Source organism: Carlito syrichta, unplaced genomic scaffold (genome assembly GCF_000164805.1).
Source record: "Carlito syrichta isolate Samal-C Ts95f unplaced genomic scaffold, Tarsius_syrichta-2.0.1 Scaffold303727, whole genome shotgun sequence".
NCBI lineage: Eukaryota > Metazoa > Chordata > Mammalia > Primates > Tarsiidae > Carlito > Carlito syrichta.
This window is the reverse complement of record NW_007247823.1, coordinates 47195-65456: the sequence shown is the minus strand read 5'-3', so window position 1 is coordinate 65456 and position 18262 is coordinate 47195. Positions and strand designations below refer to the sequence as shown.

General features: G+C 48.0%; 1 protein-coding gene across 1 annotated transcript; it reads right to left on the bottom strand.

Annotated features, from left to right (window-relative positions):
• Nucleotides 1-673: 673 nt before the first annotated feature.
• On the bottom strand, nt 674-2261 carry LOC103261517 (neuropeptide Y receptor type 4). Its single transcript, XM_008059134.1, has one exon. It carries the CDS (start codon nt 2204-2206, stop codon nt 1079-1081), a length of 1128 nt encoding a protein of 375 aa, XP_008057325.1. The 5' UTR covers nt 2207-2261; the 3' UTR covers nt 674-1078.
• Between the last annotated feature and the right edge of the window lie 16001 nt (nt 2262-18262).

Below are 18262 nucleotides of genomic sequence, written 5' to 3'. Positions count from 1 at the left end.
AATGCCCTGGGGAAACTTTGGGAGAATCATAGCATATCACTTGGGCAAGTCAGCTCAGGGATCAGAGTATGGAATGAAGGACGCTGTAGCCATGGTCTTGAGTTCTAGAGACCTCTGCTGTGGGTTAACAGGGGAGGATCACAGAGTTTCTGTGCACTGCCTTGTCAAGAGCAGTCCTGGGAGGCAAGGAAGGGCAGGCGAGAGACTATAGGTACAGAAGCCTGAGCCCTGGGACCTTCCCACACTGGACACCTGTCCTGTACCAAACACTGAGCAGTGAGTGGCACCTTTCCCAACAAGACACCATTGTAAACTTCCCTGGACTGCTCTCCCTGTGCCATGGCCTGTCCTAGGCATAGAGGACACAAGCTCTCTGACAATATGGATGTCAACCTCAAGTCATTTACAGTCTCATTGAGGAGAGAGATTTGCAGACTTATTTCCATATAAGGTGGCAGAAAAAGAAAAAGATAGAGTAGTATATGAATTCTAGAATTCCTGCCACAGAGGGACATGAGGCCCCAAGACTACCCAGATCCCTTCTCTTCAGTCAGATGTTCTCATGCTGTAATAGCATTCCCACTACTTCGCATCCACAGAATTCTTTACCTCTTACAAAGCACATACACACACATCATCTCCCACAGAAGTAAGGGGCTGGCCAAAGTCCAGAGCTCTGACTTCGACTGCTTTTTCCCTCACCACACAGTGCCCTCGTGGTCTTACTGGTAGAGGCAAAATCTCTGGGTTCTCAGGCCAGGCATCTGTTGCTGAGTTACCAGAATGAACCCTGCCTGTCATCAGCAGACATCTCCAGCTCTGGCATCCCGCAGTTCAAGTTGCAAAACTCACTGGGACCTGCAGAATCTGGACTCAGAATTCTCCCAAGAAAAAAATAGCTGAACCATCTGAATGCCAGTCTTCACAATGCAAATGGATGCATAAACAGGCTCTTGCCAGCCCATCTGGGCCCCACAAAACCAGTAATGATGGGGCACCACTCCCATCTTGCAGTGTGCCCACTAAGCAAGTGAAAGAGGCTGGCAAGGAACATGGCAGGGAGAAGCCCTAGACCTGCCTATTTGAGGTTGGACCTGCCACTTAACTTCAGGGGCCCTTTCAAGACTTCTGTGTGCACTGTGGATAGGGGCAGATGCTCAGACTCCTCCAGAGGGGTGCTGTGCTGGCAAGTCAGCACCAGAGCCTTGATCTCCTTCTTGAAGTTGGTATTGAGAAAGCCGTAGATGAAAGGGTTGACACATGTGGAAGCCATGGCGAGCAGGTGGCACACCAAGAAGATGAGGTTGCCGTGGCAAATGGGGATAGCCTCGGGGTGCCAGTCTTCCAGGCTGTTGAACACGTGCAGAGGAAGCCACAGCATGGCAAAGGCCACCACCATGGCCACAAGCACCCCATTGATCCTCTTCATTTGCCCAGCTCGCGAGCTGTAGGCGCTCTTGCAGAACACGCGCTCCTGCCTCCGCAAGCGCCAGTAGATGCGCACGTAGCAGACCAGGATGAAGACCAAAGGGATGCAGTACTGGAAGAGCAGCAGGAAGGTGGTGTAGATGGTGCGGTGGTGGTCCAGGGGCCAGGACTCAGTACAGACCATCTTATCTGCCAGAAACTCCAGAGCCTTGGAATGGTTGTTGTGGAAGACATTCTTCAGGACGCTGTTGGCCAGGAAGGGCAGGGAGAGGAAGCAGGCAATGAGCCAGATGAGCACGATCCCCAGGTAGGCCTGGGAGATGCTGGGCTTCCAGCCTGTTGGATTGATGATGAGCTGATGCCTCTCCAGGGCCACGAGGACAAGGGAGAGGATGGAAACTGTCACTGACATGCACTGGATGAAGACTAATATCTTGCAGAGAGCCTCCCCAAAGATCCAATAGTCCATGATGGTATAGATGACTGTGAGTGGCTGGCAGATGAGGCACATGAGGAAGTCGGAGAAAGCCAAGTTGGCAATGAGCAGGTTGGTCACGTTGGTCTTCTCCTTCTGCCGCACAGTCACACACATCAGGCAGAGGTTACCCAGAACCCCTACGATGGTCTCGATGCTATAGGAAGTGATGATGAAGACAAACAGATCCACAGAATCCTGGCAGTGGTCAGAGAAGTTGTATAGGATGACATTTGGGTTGCTCCTATTTTCACCCTGTAGAGATCCCAGGAGCAGCAAGCCCAGGAGGTGAGAGGTGTTCATAGTGGATACGAGAAGATTCCAGAGGCTCTTGAACTAAGAAACCCACTTTAGGAATGATGCCTGCAAGGCAAACAGACAAACAGCACTCAGGGATTGTGCCTCCAGGGGAGAATCTGGGGAGAAACAGGGACCAAAAGAGAAAGGTTCTGGGACCTAAAGGAGCTATCAACTAAGGCACATGGTAAGGCATTGGCATCCAATAACTATGAGAAGCACTTATTGCATGCCAAGGATGGTGTTCAGTACTTTATATCTATTAACTAGTTTATTCTGAGAGGTAGGTATTATCAATCCATTGCATAGATAGAGTAATCTGAGACTCAGAGATGGAAAGCAACTTGTCCACAGTCCTACGAGTAATAAGTAACAGGACCCAGATAAGAACTCAGATCTTTCTGACACCAGAACTCATTCCACAAATTCCTCTGACCTCAGGATTCAAGACTTTCTTGATGATAAAGAGTGTTGTATGCAGAGTGAAGGACAGAACGCTTCAGGGAGCATGGGTAGAAAGTCCCTTGTCAGGTTTTATCCAAATGGAGGCATCAATGAATGCTGCTTATGTCCTTCATGGCACCCCATGTCCCTAAATCTTGGGACTTAACACTCAGTATACACTCCTGCTCTAAGCCCCTACCTGCCCCACCAGCCTTGTTTCTCAGGTGACACATGGCAAAATTGAAGACTGCCTGATATGCAAAGACTGGCTCAGCACACAGGCTTCCTTCTCCTGCCCACGATGTGCACACACACACAGCCAGGGTCACAGGTACTCACCACTCCCTGGGGCCCTCTCCGTGCCCATGCTCAAGTTGCCTGATGCAGTTTGCAGCTGTCAAACATACCAGACTGTCTCACATCTCCCTCCCCTGGCACAGGTGGACCCTTTCCCCAGTACCCCCTGCCAAGACTGAATTAAAATTTGGATGCCAGAGCCTCCAGGTGATAACGCCAATGATGAATGCTTTGCACAGGAAGCCACCATGTCACTATACATATCATTATGACTCACCTCATGGGTTCTCTAGTCTCTAGGAATCCCAAAATATTGTAGTTCTCAACCTTCAGTAAACATTCCAGAAGCATGTTGAAAGTGCAGATTCCAAGACTCCATCAAGAATTGTAATTAGGTGAGTCCAGGAATCTGTATTTCAATGTGTGGCCTCTGTGATTCTGATGCACATAGCATTTGGATATCATTTTGGGAAACACTATGTATAGCAGAAAACCCTATATGAGATATTCTTTAAGTGTCATATAATGGCTACATGTCCTTTTGAACATACATATTTTCTTCATGATCAAGTGCTAAGTTAAAGGCAGTTTTCATAGAGTAAGGCCAAAGTTAACCAGAGGTCAATAAAATCCATTTGTCAGCTGTCATAAATGTCACACATTATGCATTTGATCTGACTTATAAAGATGTCTTATTTGGCTATTTACAAGATCAAGTTGTGAATCTGCCTAACAGTTTACGGTCTGATTATTTAGACTACCAGATCTCAGAGTCAGGAGGGTTCTCCTGCCACCACAGTCTTCTGGTAAATAAGGCCATCTGGAGCTGAACACGACAAAAGAAATATACCAGGGCCAAACACAAGGTCCAGTATGAGACAAAAATCAGCCACAGCTGCATGAAACTGTGGCAGATGCACTGGGCTCAGAAGTAGCAAATGGGCCAGAAAACCAAGGTTCTGGTTGACCATCAGCCTGGGTGAGGTCAGCAGTGCAAGGACAATGCCATTAATCCCAAGCCAACAAATTGCAGTACAATCAAAGCAGACTGACTGGGCAGGAAGTGTTCCAGAAAAAAATTCACTGCTTCATCTACTCAATAAGTGTGTTAGGTTAGAGACAATAGCTAGAAAGATGACTTACACAGTTGTGGCCCTCCCAAACCAGAGGAACTGACTACCACAAATACAGATGGACCTCAAGGTCACATTGCCACTGGCAAAACCAATATAAATAGGATGCAAGTGAGCTGGGAGATCAGAGAAGCAGCAGGGAGTAGAGAGATGAGAGATGACATTGATCTAGGGCTCAAAGGCTGAAGACAAATCAACCACCCAAACAAACAAGAGAGAAGGGAATTCAAGGTGCCAAGAACAGCATGTGTGATGGCACAGAAGCAGGAAAGAGTAGAGCCTCCCAGGAAAAGCAAGTAGCTCAGAATGACTGGAGCCAGGCTGGGTGGGAAGAAGTGGCAAATGATGAGGTTGGAGAGGTGGTCCAAACTGGCAAGCCCAAGTTCATTCCAGATAGATCACCTAGATGTAGAAAATGGATCTGGGGACAAAGTCAAGACAGGAGGAGGCAGAGCACTGAAGAAGGTGGTGCCAGGGGTTTACCTTCTTGCAAAACTGACAGAGAGCTGACTAACACAAGGGATGGTCACAAGTGGCCAGAATACCTCAAACCAACACTGCTGACTACACTATAGTGGGGCTTGGGCCCAAATCAGACCTTTCAGCAGCTTCTAGAAACAGGGCAGAGGCCAGGCTCAGTGGCTCAGTCTCTAATCCCAGCACTTTGGGAGGCCGAGGTGAGTGGATTGCCTGAGCCCGCGGGTTTGAGACCCACCTGGGCAACATGGTGAGACCTCGTCTCTACAATAAATCAAAAATTAGCCAGGTGTGGTAGTGCGTGCCTGTAGTTCTGGCTACTTGGAAGGCTGAGGCAGAAGGATTGCCAGAGCCCAGCAGGTCAAGGCTGCGGTGGCCTGGAGCATGCCACTGCACTCCAGTCTGGGTGACAGAGTGAGACTCCAACTCAAAAAAGAAAAAAAGAAAAAGAAACAGGGCAGGGGGAAGCACTAGGCTGGAAGAGCAGGAAGGAGATTGCTTGGGGGCAGAAAAGGAGTGGAACTGCCAGCTGGCCCTTATGTCTTTCCAAGAGCTACAGAGGCTGGAGGGGCCAACCAAGAGGGGACTCCAAAAGACCTTGCCCCCAAGAGCCCCTCACTGCATAAGGACCAAGGATCCTCAGCCACAAAGTACAGGGACAAGGCAGCAATAATTCAAATCCCTGAGTCCTAGGCCAGCAGGATTTCTTTTGTAGAATGCGCCAGAAGGAGGGAGCCTCGGGATAGGGACCTCCTAAAGAAAACCAGGTAAGGAAGGAGACAGGACACAGATGCTACCAGAGCCTTATGAGAAATTGCCATGACCCAGCCATGTCTCCACCACTTGGGACTAGAGTCCAGGGTCAGTAATGTCAGAGTGAGACTGTGGTTGCAGGAAGTAGTTGTGGGTAGGGGGGCTTTTCACCCAAGAGCAGACTATAGGCCTGGCTCTTGGGTCTTCTGAGGGCCTTTGGAGTTAAGAACAGGACACCTTGTCACACAGATAGAGCCACCATAGGTGTGCCTGTCCTGGGTTCAGATCCCAGCTCTGCCACCTATTAGCAGGGTAGTTTGGGGCGAGTAAATGAAACTTTCTGAACCTCAGTTCCCTCAACTGTACAAGGATGGAGGGATTGTGGTTAATACCTGTCTTTCAGGGTGGTCTGACTCTCTTCCAGGTCAGGGGATGAAGTAGGGACTGAGGGGAGTCTGAAAGATAGGACCTCGGAGCTCCTGTTCTCTGGCACTCTTTCAAGTTCAGTCTCTATCTGGCTCTTTGGGAAAATTATGCAACTTGATGGACCAGGCCCTGTTCAGGAGCTTTATTTACCACCAGAGGCAGAGTGGCCCACTTTGCAACAAGCCAACCTGTCACATTAAATCTCAGTGCTCATTAAATCTTAGCTCCTTCCCACTCATCCCAGAAACCCCACCCTGAGGGACCTTGGCCCCTACCATGAGGAGCTGGCTACAGCGATCACACAGGCACATGCCCAGGTCTCTGAGTCCACCTAACTGCAGCTCTGACCCCAAAGGCTATGGAGAAAACCCTAAGGAGGGCACGGGGTTGGGATCCATCAGTCACTTCAATCCTTCATCAGGTGCTTGGCCTCAAAAGAGCACCAGCCCAGAGGCACATACCCCTCTCTTTCCAAGGCCAGAAAGGGCCACATTCTCTCCATCCCATCTCAGAGCCAAGTACCAACCTCATTCACAGCTGGTGATTACCCTGGGGGATGCTGCCCCTCACCCACACTGTCTTATCAGAAGATGATGTCCCAGGACACTAAGGAATGCAGAGGCAACAGGGAGAAGGCAATGGCAACGTGCATGCAGAGATCACTCTGCTCTGGGTTTGGCAGACAGCACCCAAGATGACCAGGCAGTCTGAGAGCAGGGGAGAGAGTTGAGCCTGTTATCGCAAGAGGCAGGGAGGGGAACTGGAAGAGCTGGCAGGAGAGAGGTTATCAGAGCCAGTCTTGGAGGAGAGAGCCCAAGGAGGGAGGGGGCTCATCTCACCTTAAAGAGCACTCACTTTCTGGGAAACAGTGTAGAAGGGACATCTGCTTCCACTTGCCATCCCACTGCACATTAATCCACACCCACAGCCCTGTGAGGAAGGTACTATAAGGCTGACTCACATGAAATTGCCAGTATATGACCATTTTTGTGAAGATGACAAATTCATGTGGTTCTATCTGATATAGGTGAAGGGACCTGGCTGTGGTCCCATGGCTAGTAAGTGGCAGAGCTGGAGCTGGAACCTTGGTCTGTCCAACTCTGAAAGTCCTGGAACCCATGCTTCCAAACACAGAAAGATTGTGAGAAGGAGGGGAGGGGAGGGGCTGATGCCCAGTGCCTGGCTGAAGCAGAGATGAGATGGACACCAGGTCCTCTGACAAAGCCCGACAGGAGCCCAGGGCCCGAGTGAGCCCAGGGCCTGAGTGAGCCAAGTGAGGAACTGCCCTGAAAGCTGGGATCCTCTGTGGTCAGGTGGAGTGGTAGCCTGCCCAGGGCCCACTAGCCTTTGGGCCCAGGACACAGGCTCAGAACCCACAGATCCACAGCAGTTCCCAGGATGCCCAGCTCTCCAGTCCCCTGTCCTTCCCAAGCAGACTTGAGCAGGGGGTCTCCAATGTAATAACACCCTCAGGTGGGGATATCTCCTTCCCAGCATTTTGGACCCTCAGAGGCCTCCCTCACTTCACCACAGCTAAGCAGAAGAGTGCAGCTTCCGGGGAGAGACAGGGGCACAAAGGGACGGGATGGCACAGTTGTCTGTCCCTTCGAAGGGTCCACCTGTCCTTCCTTCCTTTTGCAGCCTCCAGTATGGACTTGCACTCCTGGATCACCACGGGGTGATCACATTCACTCCCCAGGTCTCAGGGGTGGGGCCACACTGACCAGTGGGGACCAGAGCCCTCACGCCCTCCAGGCACATCTCAGGGTGTAGGTGCAGGGCATACTATCATGTAATGTCAGTATAATGGTGTTGGATTTTGTTTCCAGGCAGCACTCCAGCCAAAAAAAAACCGGGAATGAGCGGCAACCCTGGCGGGGACTCCACTACAGTGGGCCTCCCCAATCAGTCAGAGGAAAATTAATGACTAATACAAATAATGATAATCTCCCAATGAAGCAAGAAGGGAGAAGACTCTTTGCTTTGTTTTCGGAAATCTCAGCAAATAGCTATCTCCCGATGCCCACTGCGACTAAACATCTCGGAAGACGCACTTACCTCCTGGGACCACGACTTGCAGGGTGAGGGATTGTGCGCCCACGTCTCAGGTGTGGAGACTGAGGCTCCGCAGCTCGGTGCACAGCAGGACAGGATGCTCCCCGGCCATGAGTAAGCCTTTGAGCCCCGGGAGCAGCAGGTAGCGCGCTTGGCTTCTCAGTCCCCCTAGGCACCCGCCCCCAAGCCGCGCTCCTGCTCCCGGGACCCACCACGCGCCTGGCTGAGCAGCGCCGGCCTCACCCGCCCCCGCGGCCTCCACACTATCTGCGTGCGAAGCGGAGCCGCCTGGCTACCCGCTCGGCTCCCGCCCAGTCCTCCCGCGCCCGCCCACGAGCACGCTCCGGCCGCCGGCCTGGGACACGGCTCCTCCCCCCACCCCAGCTGCAGCCCTGCATGTGGATTTTCCCATCCCCCACGACCACCTAGGTCGCCAGTAAACTACATCCATATTCATTCATTCTCATTCTCTCTCTCTTCCCCCCTTCTCTCTCTCTTCCTCCTCCCCTTCTCTGTCTCTCTCTCCCCCTCTCTCCCACTCCCTTCTCTCTCCCCCCCTTACACACACACACACACACACACACACACACACACACACACACACACACCTCTACCCCTGACTCCATTTCCTCATCCATGAAATGGGCATAAGACCTTACTTTTATAAACTCCCTCAGAATTGTTACAGACCTCCTCTGAGCCTAGCTGTAGTGCTGCTGGGCACACTGCTGGAGGAGATAGACTTCCTGTCCTTGTGTCATCCTGGAACTCCCAGTCCTGGGGTAGAAGACAGGGGACAAGAAAATAAGGAAATAAGTTATCACAGAGAGTGAGATGCTGTGGGGAAATGAGTCCACTTCACATGAGTGGTCCAGGCAGAGGGCACAGCAGGGGCAAGAGCCCTGGGGCTAGGGGCATTTGGCCCCTGGAGGCTCCAGGAGGCCAGTGTGGCTGGAGAACATCGGCTGGGGGGAGGGAAGGAGTCTGCTCACTTAGAGGTGCAGGTGAGCAGTCAGAGGGACCTGGCTCAGCCATTCCAAGGTTGTGGCCATGAGGATTAGATGAGAATGTCACTTTCTCATTTGGATCTCAGGTGGCACACACCTTGGCTGAAGTGAAACAGCTTTCCTTACAAAGGCTGCTCCTATTTTGAATACACTAACCTATCATTTCCTCCCCAAGGAGGTCACATGGCAAAATCATGTGTGTGCTTAGAAGACTCTGAGAATAACAGATCTGCTTCAAGAGCACTTCCTAAATACTGGTCGTGCACATCCCCTCTATAAAACCTCCTGTGGCTCACCATGGAGTGATGGGCAGTGTCCCTTTCTAGAACAGTAGCTGCTATTTGGAAAACGTATAGACTTATTCACAGATATTACCTTATTTAATCATTCACAACAGCTCCGAGAAGTGGGCATTCTTATTCCTGTCTTGCTGATGAAGTTAAGTGACACTCAGTGATCGGACGACCTACCTGAAGTACACAGCTAAGAAATGTCCAGGTCCAGGCTGCAGACCCAGCTTGCCAAGCACCCAGGCCTCTGCCCACTATCCTCATGGACTTGTACCTGTCATCTCTTTTGGACCCACTCTCCTCCCTGAGTCAGTAGCCAGGAAAGCTGCTGCTCTGCCTTCACACCCCAGCTCTGACGTCCACACTGCATGACACATTCCTGCAACCCTCCCATGCTCTGCCACAGAGGCAGGTGGGGCAGCCTGATTGTTTACCCGAGCACTCTTGTCTCCCCAATCCCCCATTTCTAGGACACGGGTCTTGTCTCTGTCACCAGATCTCAGCATGGTTCCCTGCACAGAGGCAGCATTTGACAAAGGAAGGAAGGAATACATTTAACAGGATCTGATCATAATGGTGGCTTCCAGAAGTGTAAAATCAGAGAATAGTGCCTTTCCAGAAATCACTCAAATGCAGCAGGGAGCTCTGTGGACACTAGTCCACTGTGCAGACTACAATTCAGACATTGTCGCCTCCCTCTCATTGGACAACTATGTGAGGTCTGGGCTTGCTAGTGAGGCCTTAGAGGCAGACTTCCACATGGACACATTTGAGAACCACTGCCAAGGGCATTGGCCTGAGCCCGAGCCCCCATGGATCAGAAAACTGTCATGGAATTGAGAGGGTAGTGAAAGTAACAAACAGTTCCCATGCCAGGCAGAAGCATCTGCTCTTTTTCCATCCTCATACCTACCTGGTAAAGTGTGATCATCCCATTTTACAGGTAAGAAACCTAAGTCTCAAGAAGTGGATTGTCTTGTCTCAACCAGCCAACTTAGAGATGAACCCAAATCCAAGCTCCTCCTTCAGGACCACGTTATGCCTTAAAGGGTTATGTGCTTCCCAATAGCTGACCTTCCTCGTTAAATCAACATGCCTGGAGCTAGCTATTAGGCCCTTTGCCTCTGCTGGGGAGGGAAACAGCACCCCCTGGCGGTATCAGAGCCCTGCACAGAGCACAGCCTGAGTACTTAACGTTCCCCAAGATAGTATACTCCTTATGAGCAAGAAATTGAGAGTTGTCGTTCCCCCTTTGCTGGTGTCCAGGGCCAGGAGCCCAGTCCTCAGGCTCTGCCGGCCCGCCAGGATGTATTCCATGGTTTCTAGGGAAGGAACTTGGTAGGATGTTCCTTCTGCCATAAAAGTAGCTAGCTTGTCTCACCTTCTGGCGATTGACCCTCCTAAATAGCTTAGTGACAAACCTCACTTCCCATCCCCTTAGGAATGTTCCACATGAGTCAACTTGGAGTCAAATGGAAGCACTATTCCCTCAGGTGTAAGCAGCCTCAACATGGCCTCTCTTTGACCTTTCAGTCTGCTGCAAAGTCCATATTTTTCTTGGTCCAATGAGAAAGCTTAAAGTCAACCAGATAGGAGATGGATCTCGACCAATCCCCTTGCTGGAATCTGGAATCAGGCCCACTCAGGGTTGTTTTCATCACTATGACAGTCAGTGAGTGGTCACAAGCTGGGCAGAGAAACCATCTTACAAAACCTCAGATTCTCATCTGTAAAGTGGAACTGATAGTAAAGTCTGTCTCAGAAGCTGTGGTGAGATGAGGTCATTCTTAGCATGCAGGCAGGAAACACCCTGCAGAGCTTCGGCTGCCATCTTTATTCCTGGTTCCTTTGTACCTGCCTACCTCCCTGAGCCTCCGCCCCAGAGCTCTTGAGCCACCCCTATCAATTCTAGTTGGAGGTCTCTCCAGTCCCATGTCAAACCCACAACCCACACCTTTCACTTGGATTAGTCCAACACAGTCCTAAGAAGTCCCAAAAGCTCAGCTAGGGTGAGCTTCAAAAATCTATCTGTGTCTTTCCTCCCGCCCCTCTAGTGCTGCCTCCTCCAGACTGACTCTCCACTTAAACTCTTCATTTTTAGGAGGTGTCATTGAGTTCCATGGATCCAGGCTTATGTAGATTTGTTTCCACAGCCTGGATTCATTGAGTTCATCATTCTTGGAGACCTATCCCACACAAACAGCCCTCTGTAAAACGTCCCTTGACACCCCCCTAAACACCTGCTCATTCTAAAAGGAAGCTGCTGTGCTAGTCACACACATATAGCTCCCAGAAAGCTGCACTATTTTTTTTCCTGACAGACTATGACAGAAAAAAGCTTTATCAGATATTCAGGTAAACCAGTTTGTTTTCTGGTTTTTACGAACGAGAACCAAAGATTTTCATACATTTAGAAAATCAACAGCACAAAGAAGATAGGTCAAGAGGAATAAACAAAATAACTGACCCCAAAAGAAACTGAAACAACTCAGGGAATAGAAAAGAACATTAAGAGATTAAAAACTTTCCTAAATCCCTAAACTAGAGAAATTACCGAATCCACACAACTAAGGTAGATTGCCATAAAGTAAGAGAGACCAAGAAAGCAAGAAATAACTCTTGAAAATTAAACATATGATTGATGAGATTTAAAAACTTATCGTTAGAAAGGATAGGAGGACACAGTAAGGAAATATCCCATAATATAGAGCAAACACAAAAAAAGATGGAAAAGCTCAGAGGAAAAACAAGAGACATAGATAATTAAAACAAATGACCCATCATCGGATTAATAAAATTTGCAGGAAGGGAGAGGCAAGGCAATGAAAGGTAGCACATCAGTCACAGCCTAAGCAGGAAACATAATTCACCAGATAGTCAAATGAGGAACTTTAATAGAAAGACAACTTACAGAGGTGTGGGTGGGGTTAAGGGCAAAAGCAAGGAATAGTGAGGCACCCAGAAGCTAGCAGGTGTGAGAAGCAGTTACCACCTAAAGTCAAAGGAAAAAGAAGTGAAAACCATGTCACCAGAGACAGAGGACTGTGGAGGAGGCGCCATCCAGTGAGAGCTGCTGTCACGTTGGAGGCATGCCATCATCACCAGATTCAGGACCAAAATAAGAGAAGCAGGAAAGAACTATGCCAACCTCTCTCAGGAGGTTCACTTCTAGTCACCTGTGGGCCTCTCCCATTGACCAAACCCAGCTGGAATCCCACAAGCAAAGGCGCTGTCCTGCCTCCCTGGGCAGAGAACAGCATTGGAGAATGAATCTGGGTGGGGTGTAAACAAAACCAACATATAGAGTAAAGATGGTAAAAGAAAGTATCCCAGAGATATAGACTGAAAGGATCCCCTGGGTATGGCTCCACTCCTAGACAGATCACTGTAAAATTTCAAAACACTGGTCAGTGGCTCAGGCCTGTAATCCCAATACTTTGGAAGACCAAGGTGGGAGGATTACTTGAGCTCAGAGGCTCAAGACCAGCCTAGGCAACATAATGAGTCTTTGTCTCTACAGAAACTTTTTTAAAAATAGCCAGGCATGGTGGTACACACCTGTAGGTAGTCCCAGCTACTATGAAGGTGGAGGCAGGAGGATGGCTTGAACCCAGGAATCTGAACCCAGGAGTCTGAGACTGCAGTAAGCCATGATTGTGCCACTGCACTCCAGCCTAGTGACAGAATGAGATCCCAACTTAAAAAAAAAATCAAAACATTGAAGATAAAGAGAAGATTTTAAAAGGTTCCACAAGAGGGAAATGGTTGCTTACAAAGAAAAGAAGGAAAGACAGAGGATTGACCACTATCAGCCTTGCCAGCAACACAGGATAGTGGAAGACTATAAAAAGATGGAAATATATATTTAAGGCTCCTGGAAATATATTTTGAAACTAAAACTCTCATCTCAGCCATAATAACAAATATATGGATAGAATAAGATGTTTCCAGCCGGGCTCAGTGGCTCAGCCTGTAATCCCGTGCCTTTGGGAGGCTGAGGTGAGTGGATTGCCTGAGCCCACAGGTTCGAGACCCACCTGGGCAGCGAGACCTCATCTCTACAATAAATCAAAAAATCAGCCAGGCGTGGTAGCGCATGCCTGTAATTCCGGCTACTTGGAAGGCTGAGACGGAAGGATCGCCGGAGCCCAGCAGGTCGAGGCTGCAGTGGCCGGGAGCGGCCACTGCACTCCAGTCTGGGCGACAGAGTGAGACTCCAACTCAAAAAAAAACAACAAAAAAAGAATGTTTCCAAACGTGCAAGTTTACAGTTCATGAACCTTTTCTGAGAAAGTTAATTAAGAAGATACTCCAGCATAACTGCTACTAAAAGCAAACAAGGAGAGATGACATAAAAAAAAATGGTTGTACTGACCCAGAAGCCTGGAATTTTCTTTCCCTACCTGTAATAAACCAGTATTATTGCAACCCTAGGAAAATTACAAAAGTCAGTGCCATCATCAAAGATTTGAAAGATGGAAGGAAGGAGATATCTATCACTCTCCTGCCCATTTAGCTTATGTCTTTAGCTTGGGCAGAATATTGCTGAATCTTGGAGAATAACTCTGGATTACCATAAAATTAATAAGGCAGTGACTCTGATTCTTAGCTGCTCTTCTAGATATGATATAGAACAATTTAACCACTCCTGCACTTAGTACACAGCTATTGATCTAGCCTGTGTTTTCTCCTCTATGTGAATGAGGAAGAACTAGCAATAGTTTGTTTTCACCTAGCAAGGACAGCAGTATGAAGCCAATGTCTCCTCTCAGGCTATGTCTGTTCTTCAGCTTTCTGTCATAGTGTGGTCTACTGAGACCTTGATCATCCAAACATTCCACAGATAGTAGCCTGGTACACTATGCTGGCAACATATGCTAACTGGACTGATGAACAGGGGGAAAAAAACAAAGTCAAATGCCTTCAAAAGATGCATGCATTCCATAGCATGAAAAATATACTACAGCAGCTGCCACCCAGGTAGTTTCCAGAAGTCCAATGTGTATGGACTGTGTCAGAAAGCTCCCACTAATTTGAAATACATGTTGTTTGCACTCCTTGCCACTGAGAGAAAGGCACAATGACTGAATGGGCCTGTTTGAATGTGGAAAGTTACAGATACCACATTGAGGTGTGCTACTCCAACTCACTGAGGAACCCACGAGATCAGCCAGTTTTGAGTGGGGTCCAGAATGAAAGAAGACTTTGTAGCAGGTTCAGACTACAGTGACATATGACCCAGCACACTCAAGGATGCCTAACATGTCCTTGGCAGATAGTGATACTGTATGGAGCCTCTGGGAAACCCTCATGCAACAATCACAACACAGACTTCTTGGGAATTCTAACAAAGCCGTACCCTTTTCTGCAAATACCAATTCTCCTTTGGAGAAAAAATTTTTGCCAAGCTACCTGCCAAACCATGGGACAACAAGTGACCACGCATAAAGTAATTAAGCTGCCCACCATAAAATATGTGCCATCTGGCTCTTGTCCTAAAGGTGTCTGGGTGAGCAGCAGGCTTAGTCAGGTTCTGCAGTCACAAGTGAATTCAGAAGCAGGTGACTCAGGCCCCTACAGCCTCACCTTACTCCATTGCTGCCTCTCCCTTGACCCGCACCTGCAACTGTGGAATAAAACACATGGACTTGGTTCCACATAGTTCTGGGAGGTGCACTAAGACCAGCTGGAAGCAGGTGCTGTAGCTTGCAATCCCACTTTAGGGTCACCCTAAAAGTCAATGGGGAACAGAAATACCTTCAGATGCCGAAGTGCCAGCCACACACGTGGTGCCCACTCTGCCATGATGGAGAGATGGCCACAGATGGAGATCTATGCCAATCTAGCTCATGGGCAGTGACTAAACTTCAGTCAGATGACTAGTGCCTATGGAAGAGCCTGGAGAACTGATAATAAGGAGATCTCGACAGAGGTACCTGGGTACACTTCTCAGAATGGGCACAGAGGATGAAGATGCGTGTTTCCTATGGGAAAGCTAACCAATGACAGGCAGACAAGGGGATCCACCCCATGAGAGGCAACCAGTCCCTTTTCCCAGACACCTGGTGCTTGCTCAGTGGACTCGTGGAATAAAGTATGAGGACAATTATGGAGATCATGTGTGGGCTCAGCAGTGTGGCCTTCCCCTCTCCAAGACTGACATGATTACCTGTGTTTCTGAATATCCATTCTTGAGCCCCCTGTATGGCATCATTTTCTGGGGGGTACCAAAAACCACATGTTAGCAAATTGGTTTCACTGTATTCCTTCGTTACTGAGGGAATGATGACATGATTGACACTTATTCCAGATGGAGTAGAGATTAGAGAGTCCCTGTTGCCAAGAGCAGGCAAAAAAAAAAAAAGGATGTCTGAACTAGGAGCAGATGAGACAGGCAGAATGTTGGGGCCTAGCTAGGAAGAGTGTCTCCGCATGGCTGGAGCAATAGCTGCCACAGTCCAGCACTATCTGAGCCAAAGGCACCAAGGATGACAGCACTGTGAGGATGGGGAGCCTGGCATGAGATGTCAGAGACAGAACAGAAAGTGCTCTAAGAATGATGGGGACAAGTCAGAAAGGCCCAGAATAGGGCTTGAAGAGGCCCTCAATGATCAAATTTGAGACAGTGTAAGCATCAAAATAAATAACAATGGTAATGGATAATTACCCATGGAATAAAATAGAAATCTGTGAGTCCATTTCCATATACAAAAATAAAGAAGTAAAGTGAAAGTTTGATGAGGAATAGAATATTTGCATAGTTTCAACATGCATCATCACAAAGAACTTTTTCTTTACAAAGACAGAAGGAGTGACTTTGCAGTGAAGGATGACAGTCACCTCCGTAGACACGTGACAAAAAAAAACCCACTATCCCTAGCCCTACAGATTGGAATTTTTCACTGCATGATGTAATGGAATGCAAGGAGAGTGTAGTATCGTTTTTGTGATATTCTTGCCGAAGGTGCATGAAAACGAATCCAATTCTGAGGAAACAGCAGACTAGCCCAAAAAGAAGGACATGCTACAAAATAACTGACTTATCGTCATGAAACATGCCAATGCCATGAAAGTTACAGAAAGACCAGAATAAAGGAGACCAGAGACATGACAACTAAGGTTGAGTATCTTGGGATAACTGATGAAACCTCAGTGGAACCTGAAGGTGAGAGGGCAGTAAAGTATTAATATGATTGCCTGAATTATGATGGATCTGTTTTGGTTAAGTAGGAGAATGTCCTTTTCTGTAAGAATATATAATAAAACTAGTCTTTGGGACAGATGGGTATCTTGCTGGCAACTAAACAGTGCAGGAAAAATGTTCTTTATCCATGCTTATAGTGCTTCTGTTAAAGATTGTTTACGTTTTTGTTTTGTTTTGTTTTGTTTTTTAGTCAGAGTCTCACTCTGTCACCCAGGCTGGAGTGCAATGGCATGCTCACAGCCATCCCAGCGTCGACCTGCTGGGCCCAGGCGATCCTTCCACCTCAGCCTACCACGCCTGGCTAATTTTTTTATTTATTGTAGAGACAAGGCCTCACCAAGTTGCCCAGGCTGGTCTCAAACACACCTGGGCTCAGGCAATCCTCTCACCTTGGTCTCCCAAAGTGCTGGGATTACAGACTTAAGCCACCATGCCCAGCCAAGTTATATATATTTTTTAAAAGTATCAGAAAGTGTCTTCACCTTCATGGAATAAAACAGAAACAAAAATTGAAAGTAGTAACCTCTGGAAATAGAACTGGGGTTGGGAGGCAAAGAATGTTAACAGAAATTGCCTGAGCCATAGGATTTTAGACCATTTGTTTCTCTCTCTAAATTTCTCTCCATTAAAAGGGAAGTGATACAAAAGAAGACATTCGAGCAGCCAACAAACACATGAAGAAATGCTCAACCTCACTAATCATCAGGGAGATGCAAATCAAAACCACACTGAGATACCACCTAACTCCAGTCAGAATGGCAATTATCAACAACTCAAAAAATAAAAGCTGCTGGAGAGGGTGTGGTGAAAAGGGAACACTTCTACACTGTTGGTGGGAGTGTAAACTAGTGCAACCTCTATGGAAAGCAGTGTGGCGATTCCTAAAAGCTCTAAAAATTGACCTTCCATATGACCCTGCAATCCCCCTACTGGGAATATACCCTGAAGAACACAAATCACTCTATAAAAAAGATACCTGCACACGTATGTTTATCACAGCGTTGTTCACAATAGCAAGAACTTGGAAACAACCATGCTGCCCATCAAAAGAGGACTGGATTAAAAAAATGTGGTACATATACACGATGGAATACTACATAGCCATAAAAAAGAACAAAATCATGAATTTCGCTGCAACCTGGATGGAACTAGAGTCTATAATACTGAGTGACCTCTCACAGAAACAAAAATCCGAATATCACATGTTCTCACTCATATAATGGACCTTGAACATCCAATACAATACTATAAGAAAATGACTGACGGTACTGGGAAACTATGGGGGGGAGGGGGATGGGATTAACAGTAGCAAATATCTGTCGGGGGATGGGAAAACACCTCTTATCAACAGGGTGCCTGAATGAAACGTAATTGTACACCTAACCCTTAACTGTACCCCACAAAACCATAATAAAAAATACTGATTAATGAAAAAAAAAAAAGAGAAGTGATAATTACAACTTTAAAAAAGAAAAGACTCGCCAGACTCCGTGGCTCAGCCTGTAATCCCGCGCCTTTGGGAGGCTGAGGTGAGTGGATTGCCTGAGCCCGTGGGTTTGAGACCCGCCTGGGCGGTGAGACCTCATCTCTACAATAAATCAAAAAATCAGCCGGGTGTGGTAGCGCATGCCTGTAATTCCGGCTACTTGGAAGGCTGAGGCGGAAGGATCGCCGGAGCCCAGCAGGTCGAGGTTGCGGTGGCTGGGAGCGGCCACTGCACTCCAGTCTGGGCGACAGAGTGAGACTCCAACTCAAAAAAAAAAAGAAAAGAAAAGAATCAATATAATAAATGCAATTATTTCCTGCCAATCTGTGGTAACAACCTTATCAGCCTCAGTTTCATCATCTGTAAAAATGGGAGTCAAGATTGGTTCAAGTTCATTACAAGCTGGTGAGTGTCAAGAAATTAAGGGAAAGGGACATAATATCAAAGTCCTTTTCAGAGCCACATGGAAGGGAGGCATGAGGGAGGGACC